General features: G+C 45.3%; 1 protein-coding gene across 1 annotated transcript in view; it reads right to left on the minus strand.

Annotated features, from left to right (window-relative positions):
* The window catches only part of GRIN2A (glutamate ionotropic receptor NMDA type subunit 2A), a 374217-nt gene that overhangs the window by 154281 nt on the left and 201230 nt on the right, over positions 1–18706 (minus strand). Inside the window, exon 2 of the mRNA XM_049699105.1 lies at positions 8699–9291. Within this exon, the coding sequence (XP_049555062.1) occupies positions 8699–9291 (593 nt within the window). The remainder of the gene's footprint in view (positions 1–8698; positions 9292–18706) is intronic.

The raw sequence follows: 18706 nt of genomic DNA on the forward strand, positions 1-18706 counted from the left end.
CTTTGGAAGGTCCATAGCCTCCATCATGATGTCTAGCATATAACAGACATTGTACAGACACCCACTAGGCTCCACAACAAAATCAAGGCTGAGAATAGAGAGTCTCCAAGGCGGAAAAGGCAGCCGAAATTCACAGCCCAACTCGTTTCCTCCAGTATTCTCCTTCCCCTCAGGGATTATTTATCAATTAATGCTGAAGTTCCTTAAGGTTGGAACCTGATCACTCTTCCGAGTCTTCATTCTCCCCTAGATGACCTCACCCAATCCTGAGGTTTTAACTGGCATCAGTAAGCTCAAAACCTGTGTGTTAGATTTTCAGCCTGAACTCAGACTCTTTTCTCCAATTGCCCACTTGAGATTTCCACTTGGATGTCTACAAAGTATGTTCAACTGAACATGTCTGAAATTAGATGCTGTTCCTGTCTCACTCTCCCCCAATTTGTTTCTTCTCCAATTTTGTGCAAGGTACCGCCATCTATTCAGCTGTACAAGTGAAGAAGTATTATTGAATCTCTTCTATCATTTCATATCCATCCATCACGTTTTGTTAATTTTACTTCCAAAACATGCATAAGCCCACCCACTTCCCTCTGAATCTATAGCATTACACAGATTTAGGTCTTAATCTCCTAACTGGTCCCTGTGCTTACACATTAAAACCCCTTGCTCCCAATATACTCTCTGTTAGCAGGCACCAGAGTAGTGAAAATGGTGCTTTTCTTTGCATAATCCTTTCACAGCAGGAAGATGTAGCAAATCATTAGTATATGTCACCAAATTAACAAGTTTCAAAATGAAAGCTTCCCTAGTATTCAAAAAAGGATAAAAGGAAATACGTAGGAAAAAGATCAATACGTATTTTTGTTGGTAAGCTGGTTCCAAAATCCAAAGATTTGAATCTGGCCTAAGGCAAATTTGAACAATATTTATGCTTTATGTGTGACCCCAAAACAACCCAAACCACCTTTCCTTCAAGGTAAAGGCACGGACAATTTCTGACCCTTTCAAGTTGCCAGCACTGGGTTTCCACCATTTGTCGAGCTATTCATTGGATGCCAATTGGAAATGATTGACTTGCATCGCTGGGTTGGCATACGGTGCTCTTGACTTCCAGCCAAAAAAGAGAGGGCGGTGTTCCAGGAGAGATGCCACAAACAGAGATGAGGCTGAGGAGAGGCTGTTGACTTCACTCTCAGGCTGAACACCCAGGGAGCACAGCCCACCTCTCGTGGGTCCATCAGGACACAAGAGGTGTCAGATCAAGCTGTGCATCTGGCCGAGCGAAGGGGGAGAATTAACATCTGCAGGGTGCCAACTACATCCTAGATGCTTGGCTAGGTACATTATGTGCATTTAAGTGTCACCATAATCCTGTATGGTTGGAATTATCTCTGTATATAATCAAGGAAATGGAGGCTCAAAGAAGTTAAGTAACTTGCCCAGGATAACCTAGATAATGAGAGGGTTTGAACAAAGCACTATCCAAAACCACATTCCACAAAGTCACACAGCCTCGTGGAATACGCTTTGGGTTCTTAATGTGGCACAGGCTGCTGGATTCTCTCACTACATATCTCTTTGAGACTCAGTCTTTTCCCCCTTTCCCGAGTCCAGACTCCCAATCAGATTTACAGCACAGGCCCAGAGGATGGCTTGGTCTCCTGGGTACCTGGTGTCATCGCCAGAAATGTTTGTTGAGCATATGCTGATCCCACAGATAAATATTTGCAGAGTTACTACATTCACCCAGGGACGTTATAACTCAGAGAATTATAACTGTGCAGGCCTCTTTATTGGCATTAAAAAAGAAACCAGGGCTTCCCTGGTGGCGCAGTGGTTGAGAGTCCGCCTGCCGATGCAGGGGACACGGGTTCGTGCCCCGGTCCGGGAGGATCCCACATGCTGCAGAGCGGCTGGGCCCGTGAGCCATGGCCGCTGAGCCTGCGCGTCCGGAGCCTGTGCTCCGCAACGGGAGAGGCCACAACAGTGAGAGGTCTGCGTACCGCAAAAAAAAAACAAAAACAAAAACAAAAACCAACAGTGATAATTCTGATTATCAAATACAAATATGCCAACCAGGTTCAGATCAGTCTCTTAACGGGTCATTAAACCAGGAAGTTTTCCTATGGATATTTCAGAAAGGAAGATTGAAAAAAGTATCAATGTAAATTGGATATGAATTAAATTTACTCTCACTTATTTATCTTCCTTCCATTTCCCTTCCTGTCAGGGTGATAATTTACAATGCTGTTGCTTCTTAAAGCAGAAGCTGGACTTTATAAATCAAGAAGTTAATGTAAAACACATAAATGGTCAAGCCAGGTACCATCAATTAAAACCAAATAACTTCCCTTTAATAGTAATTCATAGCTCTCCCGAAGAAGTTGTTCTTTTTCCCCTGGTTGGGGCTGTAGATCTACCTGAGCGCTTCTATTTGACTTCCAGTGCAGCGACTGCCACATCCTCCTCCACAACTGAAAGGGGAGCCGAGCTACAGGACACAGAGTCACAACTCAATCGGTAACAAACAAGATTGAAATATACCTCCATCTCTCACTTCCCTGTCTCTGTACAGCTTGCAGTATAACAGGTATAAATTAAAGTAATAATAATGATGATAATCATCATCATAAGAATAATGACTTCACAGTTGTTTGTGTAATGCCTACTACATGCCAGGCACAATGATAACTGTTTTACATATATGCTTTCATTTAATTCTCCTACAGTATGAAGAAATGACTCTCTCTCTCTCCCCCCCCCTCCCTCCCTCCCTCCCTCTCTCTCTCTCTCTCTCTCTCTCTCTCTCTCACACACACACACACAGACAGACACACACAGACACAGACACACACACACAGACACATGGGCATTTTAGGAAAAAAGCCTGAGTTCGGAGTGGTTAGTAACTTATACTTGGTAAGTATGTGGCTAATTCAAAACCAAGCTGGCACTCAGCCCGTGAACTTTTCTCCACTTTTTTCTCTACCCTTCTTCCCACTGGCCACGCTCCTCCCAAGCTAATCCTTTGGCAAGAGCGTTTAAGTCTTAAAAGCATCCACCTTCTCCCTTCTATGACCTCCTCCTTCATAAATGTAAAAGTGGAAGAGGAAACACACAGATGTGCACACACATTTTATCAACAATGGTAACCATCTACAGATTGCTTTCCATATGCCAGGCTCTAGCCTACAGGACAACAGTTTTCTTATCCCCAGGTTACATCCGAGGGAGCAGACTTGGAGGAATCAAGTGACTTGGCCGAAGTCTTGAAACTAGGAGAGTTCAGATCAGGGATTCAAACAAGGCAGGCTGTCTCCAGTGCCCACACTTTTTTTTCATCAAATTTTTCTGGCTGCACCCCACGGCTTGTGGCATCTTAGTTCCCTGACCAGGGATCAAACCCGGGCCCTCAGCAGTGACAGCACGGAGTGCTAACCACTGGACGGCCAGGGAACTCCCAAGTACCCACACTCTTGACCATGATGTCGTGCTGCCTCCGGAGGGGCCCCATCCGCTAGTGAACCGGAGATGTTCTTGGGACAGAACTGGACAGAGCAGCCTAAGTTCCATGCCAACAAAACAGGTAATGGTTTACCTTCACAGATCCAGGAGTTGCCAGCGATGTGCTCTGTGCTTGGTGAAGGAACAGATGTTTAATAACTCTGCAGTAGCAAGGAGGCGGTTACATAACATGGCTGAGCTATTTTTGAACTTTGGAAAACGCTGACTGCTCTTTTCAAAGTGCCTTCTGTAAAACCAGAATATTAAACATAAAGAACATTTCCCCTTTTCCCACTTTTTTTTTTCTGAAACAAGAACAGACACAGGTCCACGGTAGGATCATTAACCCGGCAAGCAGACCCTTTGTACCTGGTCCATCACTGTGAGCAGTAAACCATCGTGACAATATTTTAACTATACAAACTCCGTGTGTAAGATTACAAGCAACGTCCGTGAGGGCCACTGAGGGACACACCTAGTTAGCCCCAAGATGTAGAACTCAACCAGTCAAAGCAGGACCCCCGATCCCTCAGCAACTCACCATGAAACCATCAGGCGTGACTTCACCTGAACCTCTTCTGAAGCTATTTGCCTCCTCCCTACTGCAGAGTGGGAGTGATGAGAGCTATTTGTTTACAGATGCTTTGCAAAATGAGACTTTTTAAACCAGCTGAAAATGTAACTTTTTAAAGCTTTAAGTGAGAACTCCTAACTCAAGCTGATGGGTCCGAATCAGGTTGCAGACACATGTGTTCTCTGCCTTCAGTTACCCAGACTGAAGATTCCTTACTGTCAACAACCTAAACGTCCATCAAAGGGGGCTGATTAAATAAAAGATAGAACACATACAACAGAATACAAAAAAGCAACTAAGATGAATACACTAGGTTTATATGTGTCCTCATAGATCATGCATGAGCCATAGGTTGAGGTAAAGGAAATTCCAGCACATTAGATACCACTTATGATATCAAAAAGAACTACCCATTGGGTCTAAGGTCGCACTGTATCTGTATCAAAAGTACAAAACATGCACATGGATTTAGATACATACCAAATTCACTGTGGCGTTTTTCTCTCTCATGGAGAGAAAGGGAGAAGAGTGGGGCTGGGGAGAGGTATAATCAGGACTTCTACATTATCAGTAATGTTTTATTTCTTTTAAAAATTTGAAACAAATATGACATGTTCACTTTGTTCTCTGGGATGAGTATGGGGGTGGGTGTTTCATCAGACTCTGTACTTTTTTTTTTAACATCTTTATTGGAGTAGAATTGCTTTACAATGGTGTGCTGGTTTCTGCTTTATAACAAAGTGAATCAGCTGTACATATACATATATCCCCGTATCTCCTCCCTCTTGCTAGACTCTACTTTTTTTACTATTCTTTTCTTTTCTATGTTAAAAAAAGTTCTTGTTGCGCTTCCCTGGTGGTGCAGTGGTTGAGAGTCCACCTGCCGATGCAGGGGACATGGGTTCGTGCCCCGGTCCGGGAAGATCCCACGTGCCGCGGAGCGGCTGGGCCCATGAGCCGTGGCCGCTGAGCCTGCGCGTCCGGAGCCTGTGCTCCGCAACGGGAGAGGCCACAACAGTGAGAGGCCCACGTATGGCAAAAAAAAAAAAAAAAGCCCTTGTTACCTGAGTTTGTCTTTAGACGAATTTCCCCCATCTTCATCAGACTGTACATTCTTTGAGAAGTTATATGTTAATTCATGTATGATTCCAGAGGCTAGCACAGGGTTTGCTGGATAGAAGGAGTGATGGATGGAGGATAGAGATATAGTGCCCTTAATCCTTTTCTTAAAAACTGCGTCTTGGGGCTTTCTCCAGCTCCTGGTCCTTGTCTTGCTTCGCAAGGTCCCACTCTTTCCTGGGTGGGCTTAAGGAACACTGTGCTAGTGGGGAAGTGTGGCGAAGCACCCACATACTGGCTGAGCCCTACACACTGAGGCTGAGCGCCACCAGTGCTCCAAGGGTGGAGAAATGTTTCATTGAAACCAGGCGGTGGGGGCTTCCCTGGTGGCGCAGTGGTTGAGAGTCCGCCTGCCGATGCAGGGGACACGGGTTCGTGCCCCAGTCCGGGAATATCCCACATGCCGTGGAGCGGCTGGGCCCGTGAGCCATGGCCGCTGTCCCAGTCCGGGAAGATCCCACATGCTGCGGAGCGGCTGGGCCTGTGAGCCACGGCCGCTGAGCCTGAGCGTCCGGAGCCTGTGCTCTGCAATGGGAGAGGCCACAACAGTGAGAGGCCAGCATGCCGCAAGAAAAAAAAAACAAAAAACAAAAAACAAAACCAGGCGGTGGATGACGGCTTACCACACTTAATGCATTACTTCTCTGGGGCTGAAATACCACCTACAACATTGCTGCATTCAAAGCATAACTCCTGGAAAGAGCACACCAGGATTTCACAGGAGTAGAATTTTTTTTTTTTAAGGAGTGGAATTCAGGGTGGTCACTGGAAAGAGATCTGAATGTCTTGCCAATTATCCTTCTCAAGTTCCTCTTCCTGTATATATTATATTTCAATTGCCCTACAATTGAGTTATGTTTCCATCAGAATTATACGAATATTCCAGCTGCAAGGCACTTATTATGGGAAGTGAGAATTCATTTGGGCTGGCAGCAATCCTGCCTCTGTAAGACACTCCCGTGACTCATACCAATTTATCCTAGTTCCTTCCTGATACCTGGACAATTATTAAAAATGCTGAAAGTAGCAACGTAGAAACAAGATCATTAAAGAGGGAAAGAGGAGCGAGGAAGGGAAAATTTCAAAGGACCATGATTTCCTAACCTAAGAGTTCATTTTTCGGATAAATGTCAGTTTCAGGTAAAATCTTTAAGCCTCCTCCATCACACACACACACACACACACACACACACACACACACACACACACACACACACACACACACACACACACACACACACACACACACAGACCCCACTAGCTGCAGACCAGAAATTACCCCTGAACTGTAGCAGATTCAGAGTCCTAAAACCTTCCAGAGACATTTTAGAGTGACATGTTATTCTACCGATAATAAACTCACCTGGTCTGCTGACTATACTTTCTGATGACCAAAGCAACTTCACTGCTCACTCCGACAGTCATTAAATAATTGCCAGGTGCAAGGCACCCATGCTAAGGGGCACTCTTCATGCATCACCTCATTTCATACTCAGGACAACCCCTAGAACATTGGTTCTCAATGCATGTTCCCCAGACCAGCAACATCGTCATCACCCAGGAACTTGCTAGAATTGCAAATTCTTAGAGCCCACTCCAGAGCTACTGAATTAGAAACTCTGAGCATGGGGCCCAGCAGTCTTATTTTATCAAGCCCTCCCAGTGACTCTCATGCATGTTGAAGTGAGAGAACCACCACCTAGGCGATCCCTGGTCCAGGAAGATCCCACATGCCGCAGAGCAACTAAGCCCATAAGCCACAACTACTGAGCCCATGTGCCACAACTACTGAGCCCACGTGCCTAGAGCCCGTGCTCCACAACGGGAGAAGCCACCGCAATGAGAAGCCCGCGCACCGCAACAAAGAGTAGTCCCTGCTGGCCGCAGCTAGAGAAAGCCTGCGCGCAGCAACGAAGACCCGAAGCAGCCAAAAATAAATAAAAATTACAAAAAAAAGAAGAAACAAAAACAAAAAACACCCCATCATTTTGCAATGAACAACTGAGGCCCAGAAAGGTAAAATGATTGTCCAAGTCACATGGAAAGTGGACAAGACAAGATATGAACCCTAACAAGTCCAACTCCACAGCCCAGTCCCTTAATCACAGTGCTACACTGCTTATCTGAAGAATGAGCATGGCTTAAATCAACGAACATCAGGCAAACACACGCAAAATGGGTGTAGGAGTGATCATTCTAAATCTCAACAGCTGAGCCATAATGATGGCCCACAAAGAACAATGACACTTCTCGGAAACATCAAATTTAACTTAAATGTCCACCAAGATGGGAGTAGTTAACTAAATTATGATACAGCCATATGATGGAATACAATGCAGATTTAAAAGTGATGTCTGCCAAGATTTCCAACAGCCTACAAAAACACTTAGGCCATGGGCTTCCCTGGTGGCACAGTGGTTGAGAGTCCGCCTGCCGATGCAGGGGACACGGGTTCGTGCCCCGGTCCGGGAAGATCCCACATGGCGCGGAGCGGCTGGGCCCGTGAGCCATGGCCGCTGGGCCTGCGCGTCCGGAGCCTGTGCTCCGCAACGGGAGAGGCCCATGTACTGCAAAAAAAAAAAAAAAAAAAACAAAACACTTAGGCCATATGAAGGGAGGAAATTCAGATACAAACTCTGAGACTAGGAGCACCAGTGTGGGCACTTTCCCCAACATGTAACGTGTTGGTGAGGATGTGGGAAGTCGAGTGATTTCACAGAATGCTAGTGTGAACATAAAATATATAGTTACTTTGTGGGACAATTTGGCAATAGACACTTAAATTTTAAAATGCACTTGTTCCATGACCACAAAACTCTACTTCTTAGAATCAACCCTAGAAAAACATTTGCACATGTGCACAAAGAGACAGGTAAGGATGATTATCACTGCAGTTTAGTTTCTAATGGAAAAAAAGCTGAAACAACATAAATTTCTATTATTATGAAGATTGGATAAATAAATCATGGTATATCCCTATTGAGGAATGCAATGTGCAGTTTACAAAGAACGTAGATATTCATACATACATATCTATATATACACATACATATGTATATCTACATATATCTGTGCATATTCACATGCACATGTATGTATACATACATCTACATATATTCATACATGTGTATATAGATAGGCATGTATATACATACATATATCTATATATACACACATACTTAAGATATAGCTATAGACAGAGGACGGATAGATAGATAGATAGACAGACAAATAGATCTCAGGTGCAGGTTTCCAGGGTATACCGTTGAGTAAAAAAAGTAAGTTGCAGAAAACCAAGGATGATGTTACTTAAAAACAAAAGGAGATGAGACGAGAGGAAGAGGGGAGAGAACAAACCAACAAATCCCACAGGCACACACACAACATTCTCTATTTTCAGTGCACATTTTCAGCAATGAGTACATATCGTTTTTAGTATTTAAACAAACAACAACAAAACTCTGATTCCACTTTGGCGGACAAGCAAAGAGCCCCTCTTACTGGTGCAGCGTGTGCAGTGGGACCTCTGGCTTCTCCATCTGCCCGTAGCAGCTGGCCTTGGCCTCGGGGATGTAGGAGAACTTGTCCAACATGGAAGATGCAGCAGTGGTCAGGATGCCCAGGCCGTCCCTCACCCTTTCCTCCAGGCTGTAGTCCCAGTCATCGTAGGAGACAGAAATAAGTCCCGATGGAAACTCTTTGGGGATGAGCTCCGTATTCCCCGAGACCAAGCTGGGGACGATCCAGAAGAAATCGTACCCAGTGAGGCCAAGGGAGCGGGCCTCACTCAGGATGAGGACGGCCTCGTCTTTGGAACAGTAGAGCAAGATGACGGAGGAGTGGATCTTCTTCAACTGGACTTGTGTCTTTGCATCCTCGAAGGACGTGTCCAGTGTGATTACGTTCTGCATGTCCCAGCCCACAAAGCTGTTGTCCACCGTGGTCTTGATGAAGCTGATGAAGTCCCTGTAGCCAGGGAAGATGGTGGTCACCAGGGAGAAAACATGCCAGTCATAATCCTGCATGATCTTCAGCATGACGGTGACTTGCTGCTGGATGGACGCTCCAAACTGGAAGAAGGTAGACGTTGGATCCTGCCAACAGGTAAAAAGAAAGCAAAACAGAGGATGAGGCCGAAGGCAGTTTATGCACAACCATCTGCCTTTGTTGGCTTAAAGAAGCTCCTTCCTAGAAGTGAGGGAAAATAAATCCCACATCTGTTCATTCACAAACATTCCGGAGCACCTACCGTATGCCAGACTCTGGAACAGATACTGGAAACACAGGGATGAGAGAGGTCCCTGAACTTGGAGCCCACAGCCCAGAACAGTGAAGGACATCTGTTATTTTGCCAGCTTCATTTTTCCTCTAGTTCATCTCACCACCACCCCTCTGGGTTCAGATGGGTCCAACAGAATGAACTCTATCTGGCCCCCAAGCTCATGACTGGAAAATGAAGCTGACAGAAATAAAACAACAACAGGAAATAGAAGGAGGTTCCTGATGACATACTTGGGGCATCTGGAGTCAGTCGTGCCTGGAGCCATTTACTCTGGACCTGTTGGTTATGTAAGCCACAAGTTCCATGTTCACTTAAGCCAATTTTAGGAGTGTTTCTAAAGTCTTGAACTCTAGATTCACTTGAACTCTAGATTCCTGTGTAATATAGAGTATGATAAATGCTAGGTGGACATCTCTCTGTTCAATCAATAAATATTTGTTGAACGCCTAATTACATGGCAACAACATGTTAGAGCTTGCAGAAATGATGATTTATAAGACAGACAGACATGGCCTCTGCCTTCATAGACCTGGAAGGAAAGTGAAGAAGAGCAACGTCTATGGACTGGGGGCTGAGAGGCATAAGGGGGTGTTGAAGGAATATCCAGGTACAGAAGAGGGGAAGCCAGTGGACAGTATAGTCAGAGAAGCCCTGAGGATACATCTTGACTATTCCAGGAACTGGAGATAAATGCATGATGGCCTGTGATGTAGGGGGGGTGAGATGATGTTGAAGAGCTTGGCAAAAACCCCATCACGTACAGCCTCAGAGGCTATGTTAGACCTTATTCTGAGCATAAGGGCAAGATGCCGAATGTTCTTACACTGGGAAGTGACACGGTTACTTGTGTTGGGTTAAAGGGTCTCTAATAGTCCTAACATCTCACCAAGTCATGATCTGATCATGAGAACAAACTTCCATTTAGAAAAAAAAGTGGGTGGTGCCCACAGTGGCACCATTTCCAAACTACCTTCACACTCCTTAACTCGTCAAATCCCGTGATGATCCTATGAAGTTGGTATTGTTGGTTGGGGAAAATGAGGCTCAGAATGGTCCATGGCTAAGTCAGCGTCCAAACTCAGGTTCTGGTTCCACTTCCAGCCCCTTTCCCAACATACCACCACAGCCTTCCTGGGATCACTGAAGATCTGCATAGAGTAGGCGCTTAAACCATGTTGTGGACCCACTGGCATGGTGCAAAAATGCCAACTAAACAGAAAGTATGGCTCTGTATTACAGCAAAACAGGATTTGACAAATGCAGAGATATATTTTTTTCTGGGAACTGAAAGAATTCTCAAAGGGTCCTTATCATATTGCAGCCATGCTTGCATGTTGCATTCTGTATGTACCATGGCATTTAATACACCCTCAAGTGTACAAATACGAGGATTCCATTTCGTGCGTGTGTGCGTGTGTATGCGAAGAGGGGATGATTCCATTCATGTCTTTCTGAACAACACTTAGTAGCTGTGCATGTCAAGCCTTTCAACAAGTCTGCATAGTCTTCCCTGTGGATGCTCACTGACTAGGAAGTTTTATCTGAAAGGGCTAAAAGCCATCATTCTTAGAAACAACCCCCTTTTCTAAAGTGCACGGAGGTTGGGGGGTAATCTGAGTGCAGCACGGCCTGAAGGCAGAGAGAAGAAACAGGAATAAATGCCTTCTGGGCCGCTTCCAACGTTACAGTTCTATGAATTTTACCTATCATTAAATCAATTAAATGGGGTAACATTTAAAGACTTGGGATAATTATCTTTTCCCCCACAGTAGCTTTTGGAGAAATCCAATATTCTTGGATTGATTAATCACTTTCTATCACGCCTCAACAAGGTGGCGAACTGCTTAAGGGCAGAGATTTTGCTGGCCTCATCCCTCTGTCCCCAAAATCTGGCAGAAGTCTTGGCACACGACCCGTCTGGAGAAGGAGGGTGAGGGAGTGCATGAGTGAATGAATGTGTGAGTGAAGCTCAAGAGAAATGTCCTTGGTGTAAACACAAAGTGAAAGGGGAGATTCAGTATCCAAGGCTGTATTTTTTTTATATGGCTCTCGAATGTCATGTCCAAAAAATAAAAACGTTCAACATTATCATCCCCCTATCCTGAGGAACCACGTCACCATCCAAGGCCCAGATATATTTAGTGTGTCCTTTATTGATAAGAAGGAGAATATATAAGTCCTGTGAGCCTCAACAGCTGCCCATAGAGCCTCATTAAATACCCCGAAAGGCAACAATATAAAGAATCCACGAGCAGAAGGCGGCACAGAAGTGAAGTCTCAAGACAATTATAGTCATCAACCTAAAGCACTGTCAGGTGTCTCTTGGGATGGGACTGAAAAGTTCCAACCTTACTTACAAAAGAAATGTCATCATTCCCATGGAGCAAAGATGCCTCTGAGGAAGCCGGTCACTAGACTTACATTATGACTGCAAAAGGCAATGGAATCAGCATCTTGCCCTGAGCACATGAGGAACGGAGAAAGTTCTCAGGTGGACGTATGCTAAGGGCACAGTTGGAACCCAATAAAAAGGACCTCTGAGACAACCTACTACCAGTTGTCCCACTTCTTTGGGATAACTGGTATTGGTGAAGAGGTGGAGGTCAAACATGCTAGATGTGGGAGTTGGTGGTGTTTGGGATGCTCCAACACCTCTGCTCTATGTACTATGAGTTAGACGTTATTATATCCATGTACGTGTACCCATGAGCACAGAGCAGAACTGTAAGCAAATGCAGCCTTATCTGGCCCTCTACGTAGAGAAAGGAGGGCATGGCTACACATTAAACTTCAGAAAGGAGAAAGGTAATTATAGGGATAGCCATTCAATAGCCAAGAGCTGGCTTGGCACAAGCCCCCTGTGAAAGAGTATGTACAAACCCCTTGCCCTGTGCCATCCCTACTGTCCTGCCCAAGCTGAATCTCTCCTGTTACCCTCTTCTGATCCCCATTAATCTCTTCCCCCAGAATGGATAGCAGTGTAACTTCCGGGATCAGACTGCCCAGGTACCAATCCAAATTGTGTAGCCTTGGGAAGAATCACTTTATCTTTCCAGGCCTCAGTTTCCACATCTGTACAATGGGAATAGCAATGGTAATAATTATACCAGCTAACATGCCAGGAGTACTTTGTAAGAGTCATGTGGCTCAACACTTTCTAGGTTGTAGGTCATTTAATCCCACCCCCAACAATCTTGCTAAACTGGTACTAGTATTATCCCCATTTTACAAATGAATAAGTAGATTCTGAGGTAGAATGATTTTTTCAGAATCACACAGGTAGCGAATCAGGTTTGCCTGCCTGAAAGATTCCAAGCTTTTCACCCCTCACTACCCTATTGCCAATGATAGCACTTCCTCATTAAGTTGTAAGAATTAAATGATTTCTCTGTATAAAATCACCCAGTGCAGTACCCATCAAATATCATGTGCTCTACAAGTGTACGTCACTATTATTTTCACCCACTATTATTCAATATTTTCCCCCTGGGTCAGGAGTTCTGGTGTCTCACATCAGGGGTTTATGATACCTGTCCCTCTAAAAGACGTAGTTCACTCCTGACTTGAGCATCTCAACAACTTGCCTTGTTCACGGCTGCCCGATTGAAATCCCTAAAGCACAGCTTTAATCACACCACTCCTCTCCTCTGTAGTCAGCAGTGGCTCCCCTAGGCCTATCACATTCAGTTCAGACTCTAGTTTACCCCTCCATGCACACCAGTCAAACTTCATAGCTGGAATAACATGGGCTCTGGGGTCTATAAGACCTGAGCTCACGTCCTGGTTCTGCATTAACTAGCCATGTGACCATGGGTAATTACCTAAACTTTCTGGACCTGAGTTTCTTTGCTTATGGAATGGGAATCGTGAGCACCATCCCATAGGGTTGCTGTGACGACAGGATGAACTAGAAGGAGTAAAAGGCTCATTTATCCATGTCTGACTCCAACAGTTTGGGGACCCCTCTCCTCATTCTCTGTCCTCTAGACCACATGGACACTGCCACAAACCTAAGGGGATCGGATCCTTATCCTTTGTAAAAAATGGTATCTCCAGATCTACTGACATGCTAATTTCACATTCCCTCCTCCCTCCTCAAACCAGCCCATTCATCCTGAGCCCAAGGGAGCTGCATGAGAAGGAAGTGATGAGTCACGCTTTGGAGAGAAAACATCGCCAATGTCCTTTATGGACCTCATGCAGTTACCCTACGCCACTTTCATTTCCATTGGCATCTGAAACTTAAGCTTCCAAAACCACTGTGGTGTATACTGTATACCCCTCGGAGGGATGAAAGCAAGTAGGCACTGAAGAGGCTCACGTTTAGCTTTGGGATTTTCTAAGGTGGCTTTAGGGACCGGCAGGAGGTGATGGGGGAGTTTGGCCACACTCCCAGGACCTGGCATCTGACATGCCAAATGGCCCTTTGTTTCAAGGTCCTGCACGTTCTTCCCGGTTCCTAGCTAGATAGCAGAGGCTGACCCTCCTGCACTTACCTCCTCCTGCCATGACAGCCTGCCCTTTCGTGGTCAGATCAGTCTGACCACCTCTGGCACCAGCTTCCTTGGCAGTGTGCAGCCGGGAGAGAGGAACAGATTTCAGACACCCACTTTGGTTCTGAAGCAAAAGCAGTGCCCTCCCCAAGCTCACTGCTCTGCAGAAGCAGAACAAACTGTTTTAAACACAGAGTCAGGGAGGAAGGCAGGTGTGGGATTCTGGGTGTCTGCTTTCAACTCTGTGTTCCAGTCCCGGGATAAGTAAGGTTCTAGAATTTTCCAGATCTTGCTGAGTCCCCAGGGTGAGACCTGACTCCATGGGTATCAAGGTCTGATGTTTAATAGAGTCTAAAACCAACTTTAATTTCACTTACCCATTTATAAGGCTATAAAGGACACCCACACTCATTATCCCTTTAATTCCAACTACCTAAGAGATGAGGTGTTGCTGGTGGTTATAACCCTTATGGACGGCATTTCTCATAAAGACACAGGAAGAGAGGCTAAATGATTTCCTTAAAATCCACATGGCCCCATGCGACAACAGCTCAGTTACTGCAAGATGTCATCCAATGTTCCTTTGCACACACCAGTGGCTTTCACTCCTGGCTGCACAACAGAATCACTTGGAGAGTTATAAAAACAACACCAATGCTCGTGCTCCATGCCAGTCCAACTGAAACTGAATTTCTGTGACCTGAGTACATGAACTCCAAAGCTGATTTATTTGTTTTTCTCTGTCTCCTCTCAACAGCAGGATGAGCGTTATTCAAGTTAGCATCTTCAAAGCCTAGCACCATGTCTGACACACAGTAGGGGCCCAGGAAATATTTGGTGAGAAAATAAATGAGCAGGAAACTCATCCCTAGGAAGCAAGACAGAACTGGCTGCTGCTATCAACCCTGCACCCTTATTTTAGCTTATTTTCCTCTGCCTGTCAGGGTGAGCACCAAAAAGAGGATAATCTCACAAGGGACCCAACAAAGGTCTTGCAGGACTCCTTGGGAATTTGCTTTTTGCCTTGCTAAGCCCCGATGTACCTTCTGCTACTCTTATTGTGTGCTAACTGAGCTTTTAAACATATTTGATTTCATTTTCCATGGATGAGAGGAAAAGTAAAAGTGTCAAACTTGATGAGCCTGAGGATTCAGATGAATAGCATTCTCACATACATATAAGCTGGATCTGTTTCACTAGAGGATCTTTATCCCCTCATCAGCCATCCTCCACCTCCTCCGTCATCATCACCATCATCATCATCATCATCATCCTTGATCATCACAGCCATCAAATCCACCCATCCTCCTCCTCCTCATCATCATCACCATCATCATGGTCACTATCAAAATTAATATTAATTTGGTCTATTCTATATGTAGTACAATGTGGCATACAGTAGGAAGTATTATTATGACCCCTGTATTACAGATTAAAAACACAGGCTCAGAGAATGTAACTTGCCCAACCCACATAGTACATGGCAGAGGGAGGATCCCAGACTAGGTGATCCAAATCCAAAATCTGGTTACTTAGCTACTGGGAAATACTGATTCCAGGTATGCAGATCAGGAAGAAGTGTGTGTGTGTGTGTGTGTGTGTGTGTGTGTGTGTGTGTGATGAATATCACCACTTAATCTTTCTTGAGGCACCCAACTAGAAAAGAAAATCCCTCAGAAATGGGCAACCAGTAGCAATGATCTCACATCAACTGTCAATCAGGAGACTGGAACAGAGTGGGGAAGTCATACCCAGGTGCCATTCCCCAAAAGCACATCAGTTCCATCACCCACAAACACAAAATTCCACTCCAAGCAACCTCCACTCATTGGACCATTTTATGATTTGTGTTCTACTTCCCATTTTGCTTCTCTCAGGAGCAAATCCACTGGCATTTGTCTGAAATAACCTAACAACATCTTTCTCCGCTCTATCCTCCTCTCTCTTCAAATGAGAAGTTTAATCTTAGGTTTCTGGTGACTACTGGGTTCCCAGGTAGGGGAGCTGTCCAAGGTAGCTGAAGTGCTTTGATTCAGAGACCAGGAGAACACCTGAGTTAAACACAGGCTTAACTCAGAGTTCGTGCAATAGTCTCTTAGACTAGAGTGGGAAGGATGGGTATTAGGCAAGACAATTACAAAGAAGAGTACTATGATTGGGGTGGAGCAAGGAATGAACCACATAGAGCTACCAAGCCTTCAACCTCATTCTAATCCTGGGTTTCCAATACAGCACCTACTGGTCACATATGACTATTTACACTGAAATTTAAAATATGAAATACAATTAAATATTTGGCTTCTCAGTGACACTAACCACTTTTTTTTTTTTTTTTTTTTTGCAGTACGCGGGCGTCTCACTGTTGTGGCCTCTCCCGTTGCGGAGCACAGGCTCCGGACGCGCAGGCTCAGCGGCCATGGCTCACGGGCCCAGCCGCTCCGCGGCATGTGGGATCTTCCCGGACTGGGGCACGAACCCGTGTCCCCTGCATCGGCAGGCGGACTCTCAACCACTGCGCCACCAGGGAAGCCCACTAACCACATTTTAAGAGCCCAAAAGTCTTTAAACTTTAAAGCTGATGCTCTCCCACCCCTACCAGGCCTACCCCTAAAGATGCCAATCCAGTTGGTCTGAGATGGAATCCAGGATATTTCTAATTCCCTGGGTTAAGTCTAATGTGCCAGGATTGAAAACACTAATCCAAGCCTTCAGTATCCAACCCTGTAGCTATGTATCAGTTCACCTGGGGAATTTTTTGTACCTTTAGATTTCCAGGCTCCAAGCCATCTCCACTGAATCAGAATCTCCGTTGAGGAGCCTGAGGTTATGTATTTGCCCCTGAAAGTGCTGATGAACAGCAAGACTTGGTGCTGCCAAGTCCAACTCCCCTATTTTCAAGGTGAGGAAACTGAGGCTCCAGAATCTTGGACGACTTGTTCCAAATTTCACATAAATCAGCGGGACAGCAGTAACAGACATGGAGGGTCTCTCACCTCCTAATTTGGTGCTCTCTTTGCTGTGTCATGATGCCATCGTGTGTGAAGTGTTTTCTGCAAAGTGAACCCACAAGGGATGGGGCATGTGCAGGAGGAACATGGCTTTGCTGACAGCTTGCCTGGGATCTGCTTCTTACTGGAAGTGGGTATTTTAACCTAAGCCTCTATTTCCCCATCTGAAAAACGGGAATGATAATAACAGTCACCACCTTAAAGGGCTGCTGTGCATATTTTGAGAGGTAATGTACATAAAGCACTTGGCACATAGGAGGGGCTCAGTCAAGTTGAGTTGGTGTTAGTGGTGGAGATGGTAGCCTTGAGTGTCAAGCCCCAAGTCTCACATCCACTACGGGTTCCTTACTACCCCACTTCCTACATATTCCTAACCTTCTGAGTTTCCAGCACCTTGATCTTTACAGCCCAGCCCTCAGCCCTGACTGTGTGTGGTTGCCTAGTTGCTGAGAGGCATGCATCTCGCCTGCCCTTCAGGCTAGAATTCTTGAGGGCAGGACCCCACGCCCTTCTGAGTCCTCCTCAACACCCTGCATGGCACTAAGCCACAGCTCTGGGAATGAAACTGGGAGTAGCATTCGGAGTCTTCACGGCTGCCAGTGGGCAGAAAGTGAGACTAGTGCTTTAAGTATTTAAGTATTTGACTTGCCAGAACTTCTGCTCTAGGAAGAGACATTCATCTATTAATTGCCTTTCACTCATTCGGTCACTATAACAAACTCCTACTATGTGCCAGGCATTGTTCTAGGGAAGGGAATCTAGGGAAGGAGGCGACCAAAGTGAAGATCCCCACTTTTACAAAGTTTACATTCTTACGGGAGGAGACAGACAAGGAAGAAGGAAATCAGTAGGATGATTTCAAGGAAATCAGATGATGCAGCAGTTCAGGGGTGGAGTGGAGAGGGGCACCCCTTCCGATCATCTGGTCTGATACGTCAGAGCTGATCAACAGAATGTGAAGGAGGAGCTGTCAGCCAGACAAAGCTGAGGGGTGAGGTGGGGGTAAGGAGAGCCATCCAAGCAGAAGCAACCTCATGTACAAAGGGAGGAAAGGGAACAGGAGGAAGATCAGAACAGCTGCAGTTTAATCAGCAAAGGAGAGGGTGGTGAGATGAGTTAGGACAGGAAGCAGAGGCCATAGCACACAGTGAGAGCTCTGAAGATCATGGCAAGGGGTCTGGATTTAATTCCTAGATCAATTTTTTTTATCATCTTTTTGGAGTATAACTGCTTTACAATGGTGCGTTAGTTTCTGCTTTATAACAAAGTGAATCAGCTATACATATACATATATCCCCATATCTCTTCCCTCTTGCATCTCCCTCCCTCCCACCCTCCCTATCCCACCCCTCTAGGTGGACACAAAGCACCGAGCTGATCTCCCTGTGCTATGCGGCTGCTTCCCACTAGCTCTCTGTTTTACGTTTGGTAGTGTATATATGTCCATGCTACTCTCTCACTTCATCCCAGCTTACCCTTCCCTCTCCCCATATCCTCAAGTCCATTCTCTAGTAGGTCTGTGTCTTTATTCCTGTCTTACCCCTAGGTTCTTCGTGACCTATTTTTTTTTTTAGATTCCACATATATGTGTTAGCATACGGTATTTGTTTTTCTCTTTCTGACTTACTTCACTCTGTATGACAGACTCTAGGTCCATCCACCTCACTACAAATAACTCAATTTCGTTTTCTTATGGCTGAGTAATATTATTCCAAACAATTCCTCT

The sequence above is a fragment of the Orcinus orca genome, chromosome 16 (genome assembly GCF_937001465.1).
Source record: "Orcinus orca chromosome 16, mOrcOrc1.1, whole genome shotgun sequence".
Lineage (NCBI taxonomy): Eukaryota > Metazoa > Chordata > Mammalia > Artiodactyla > Delphinidae > Orcinus > Orcinus orca.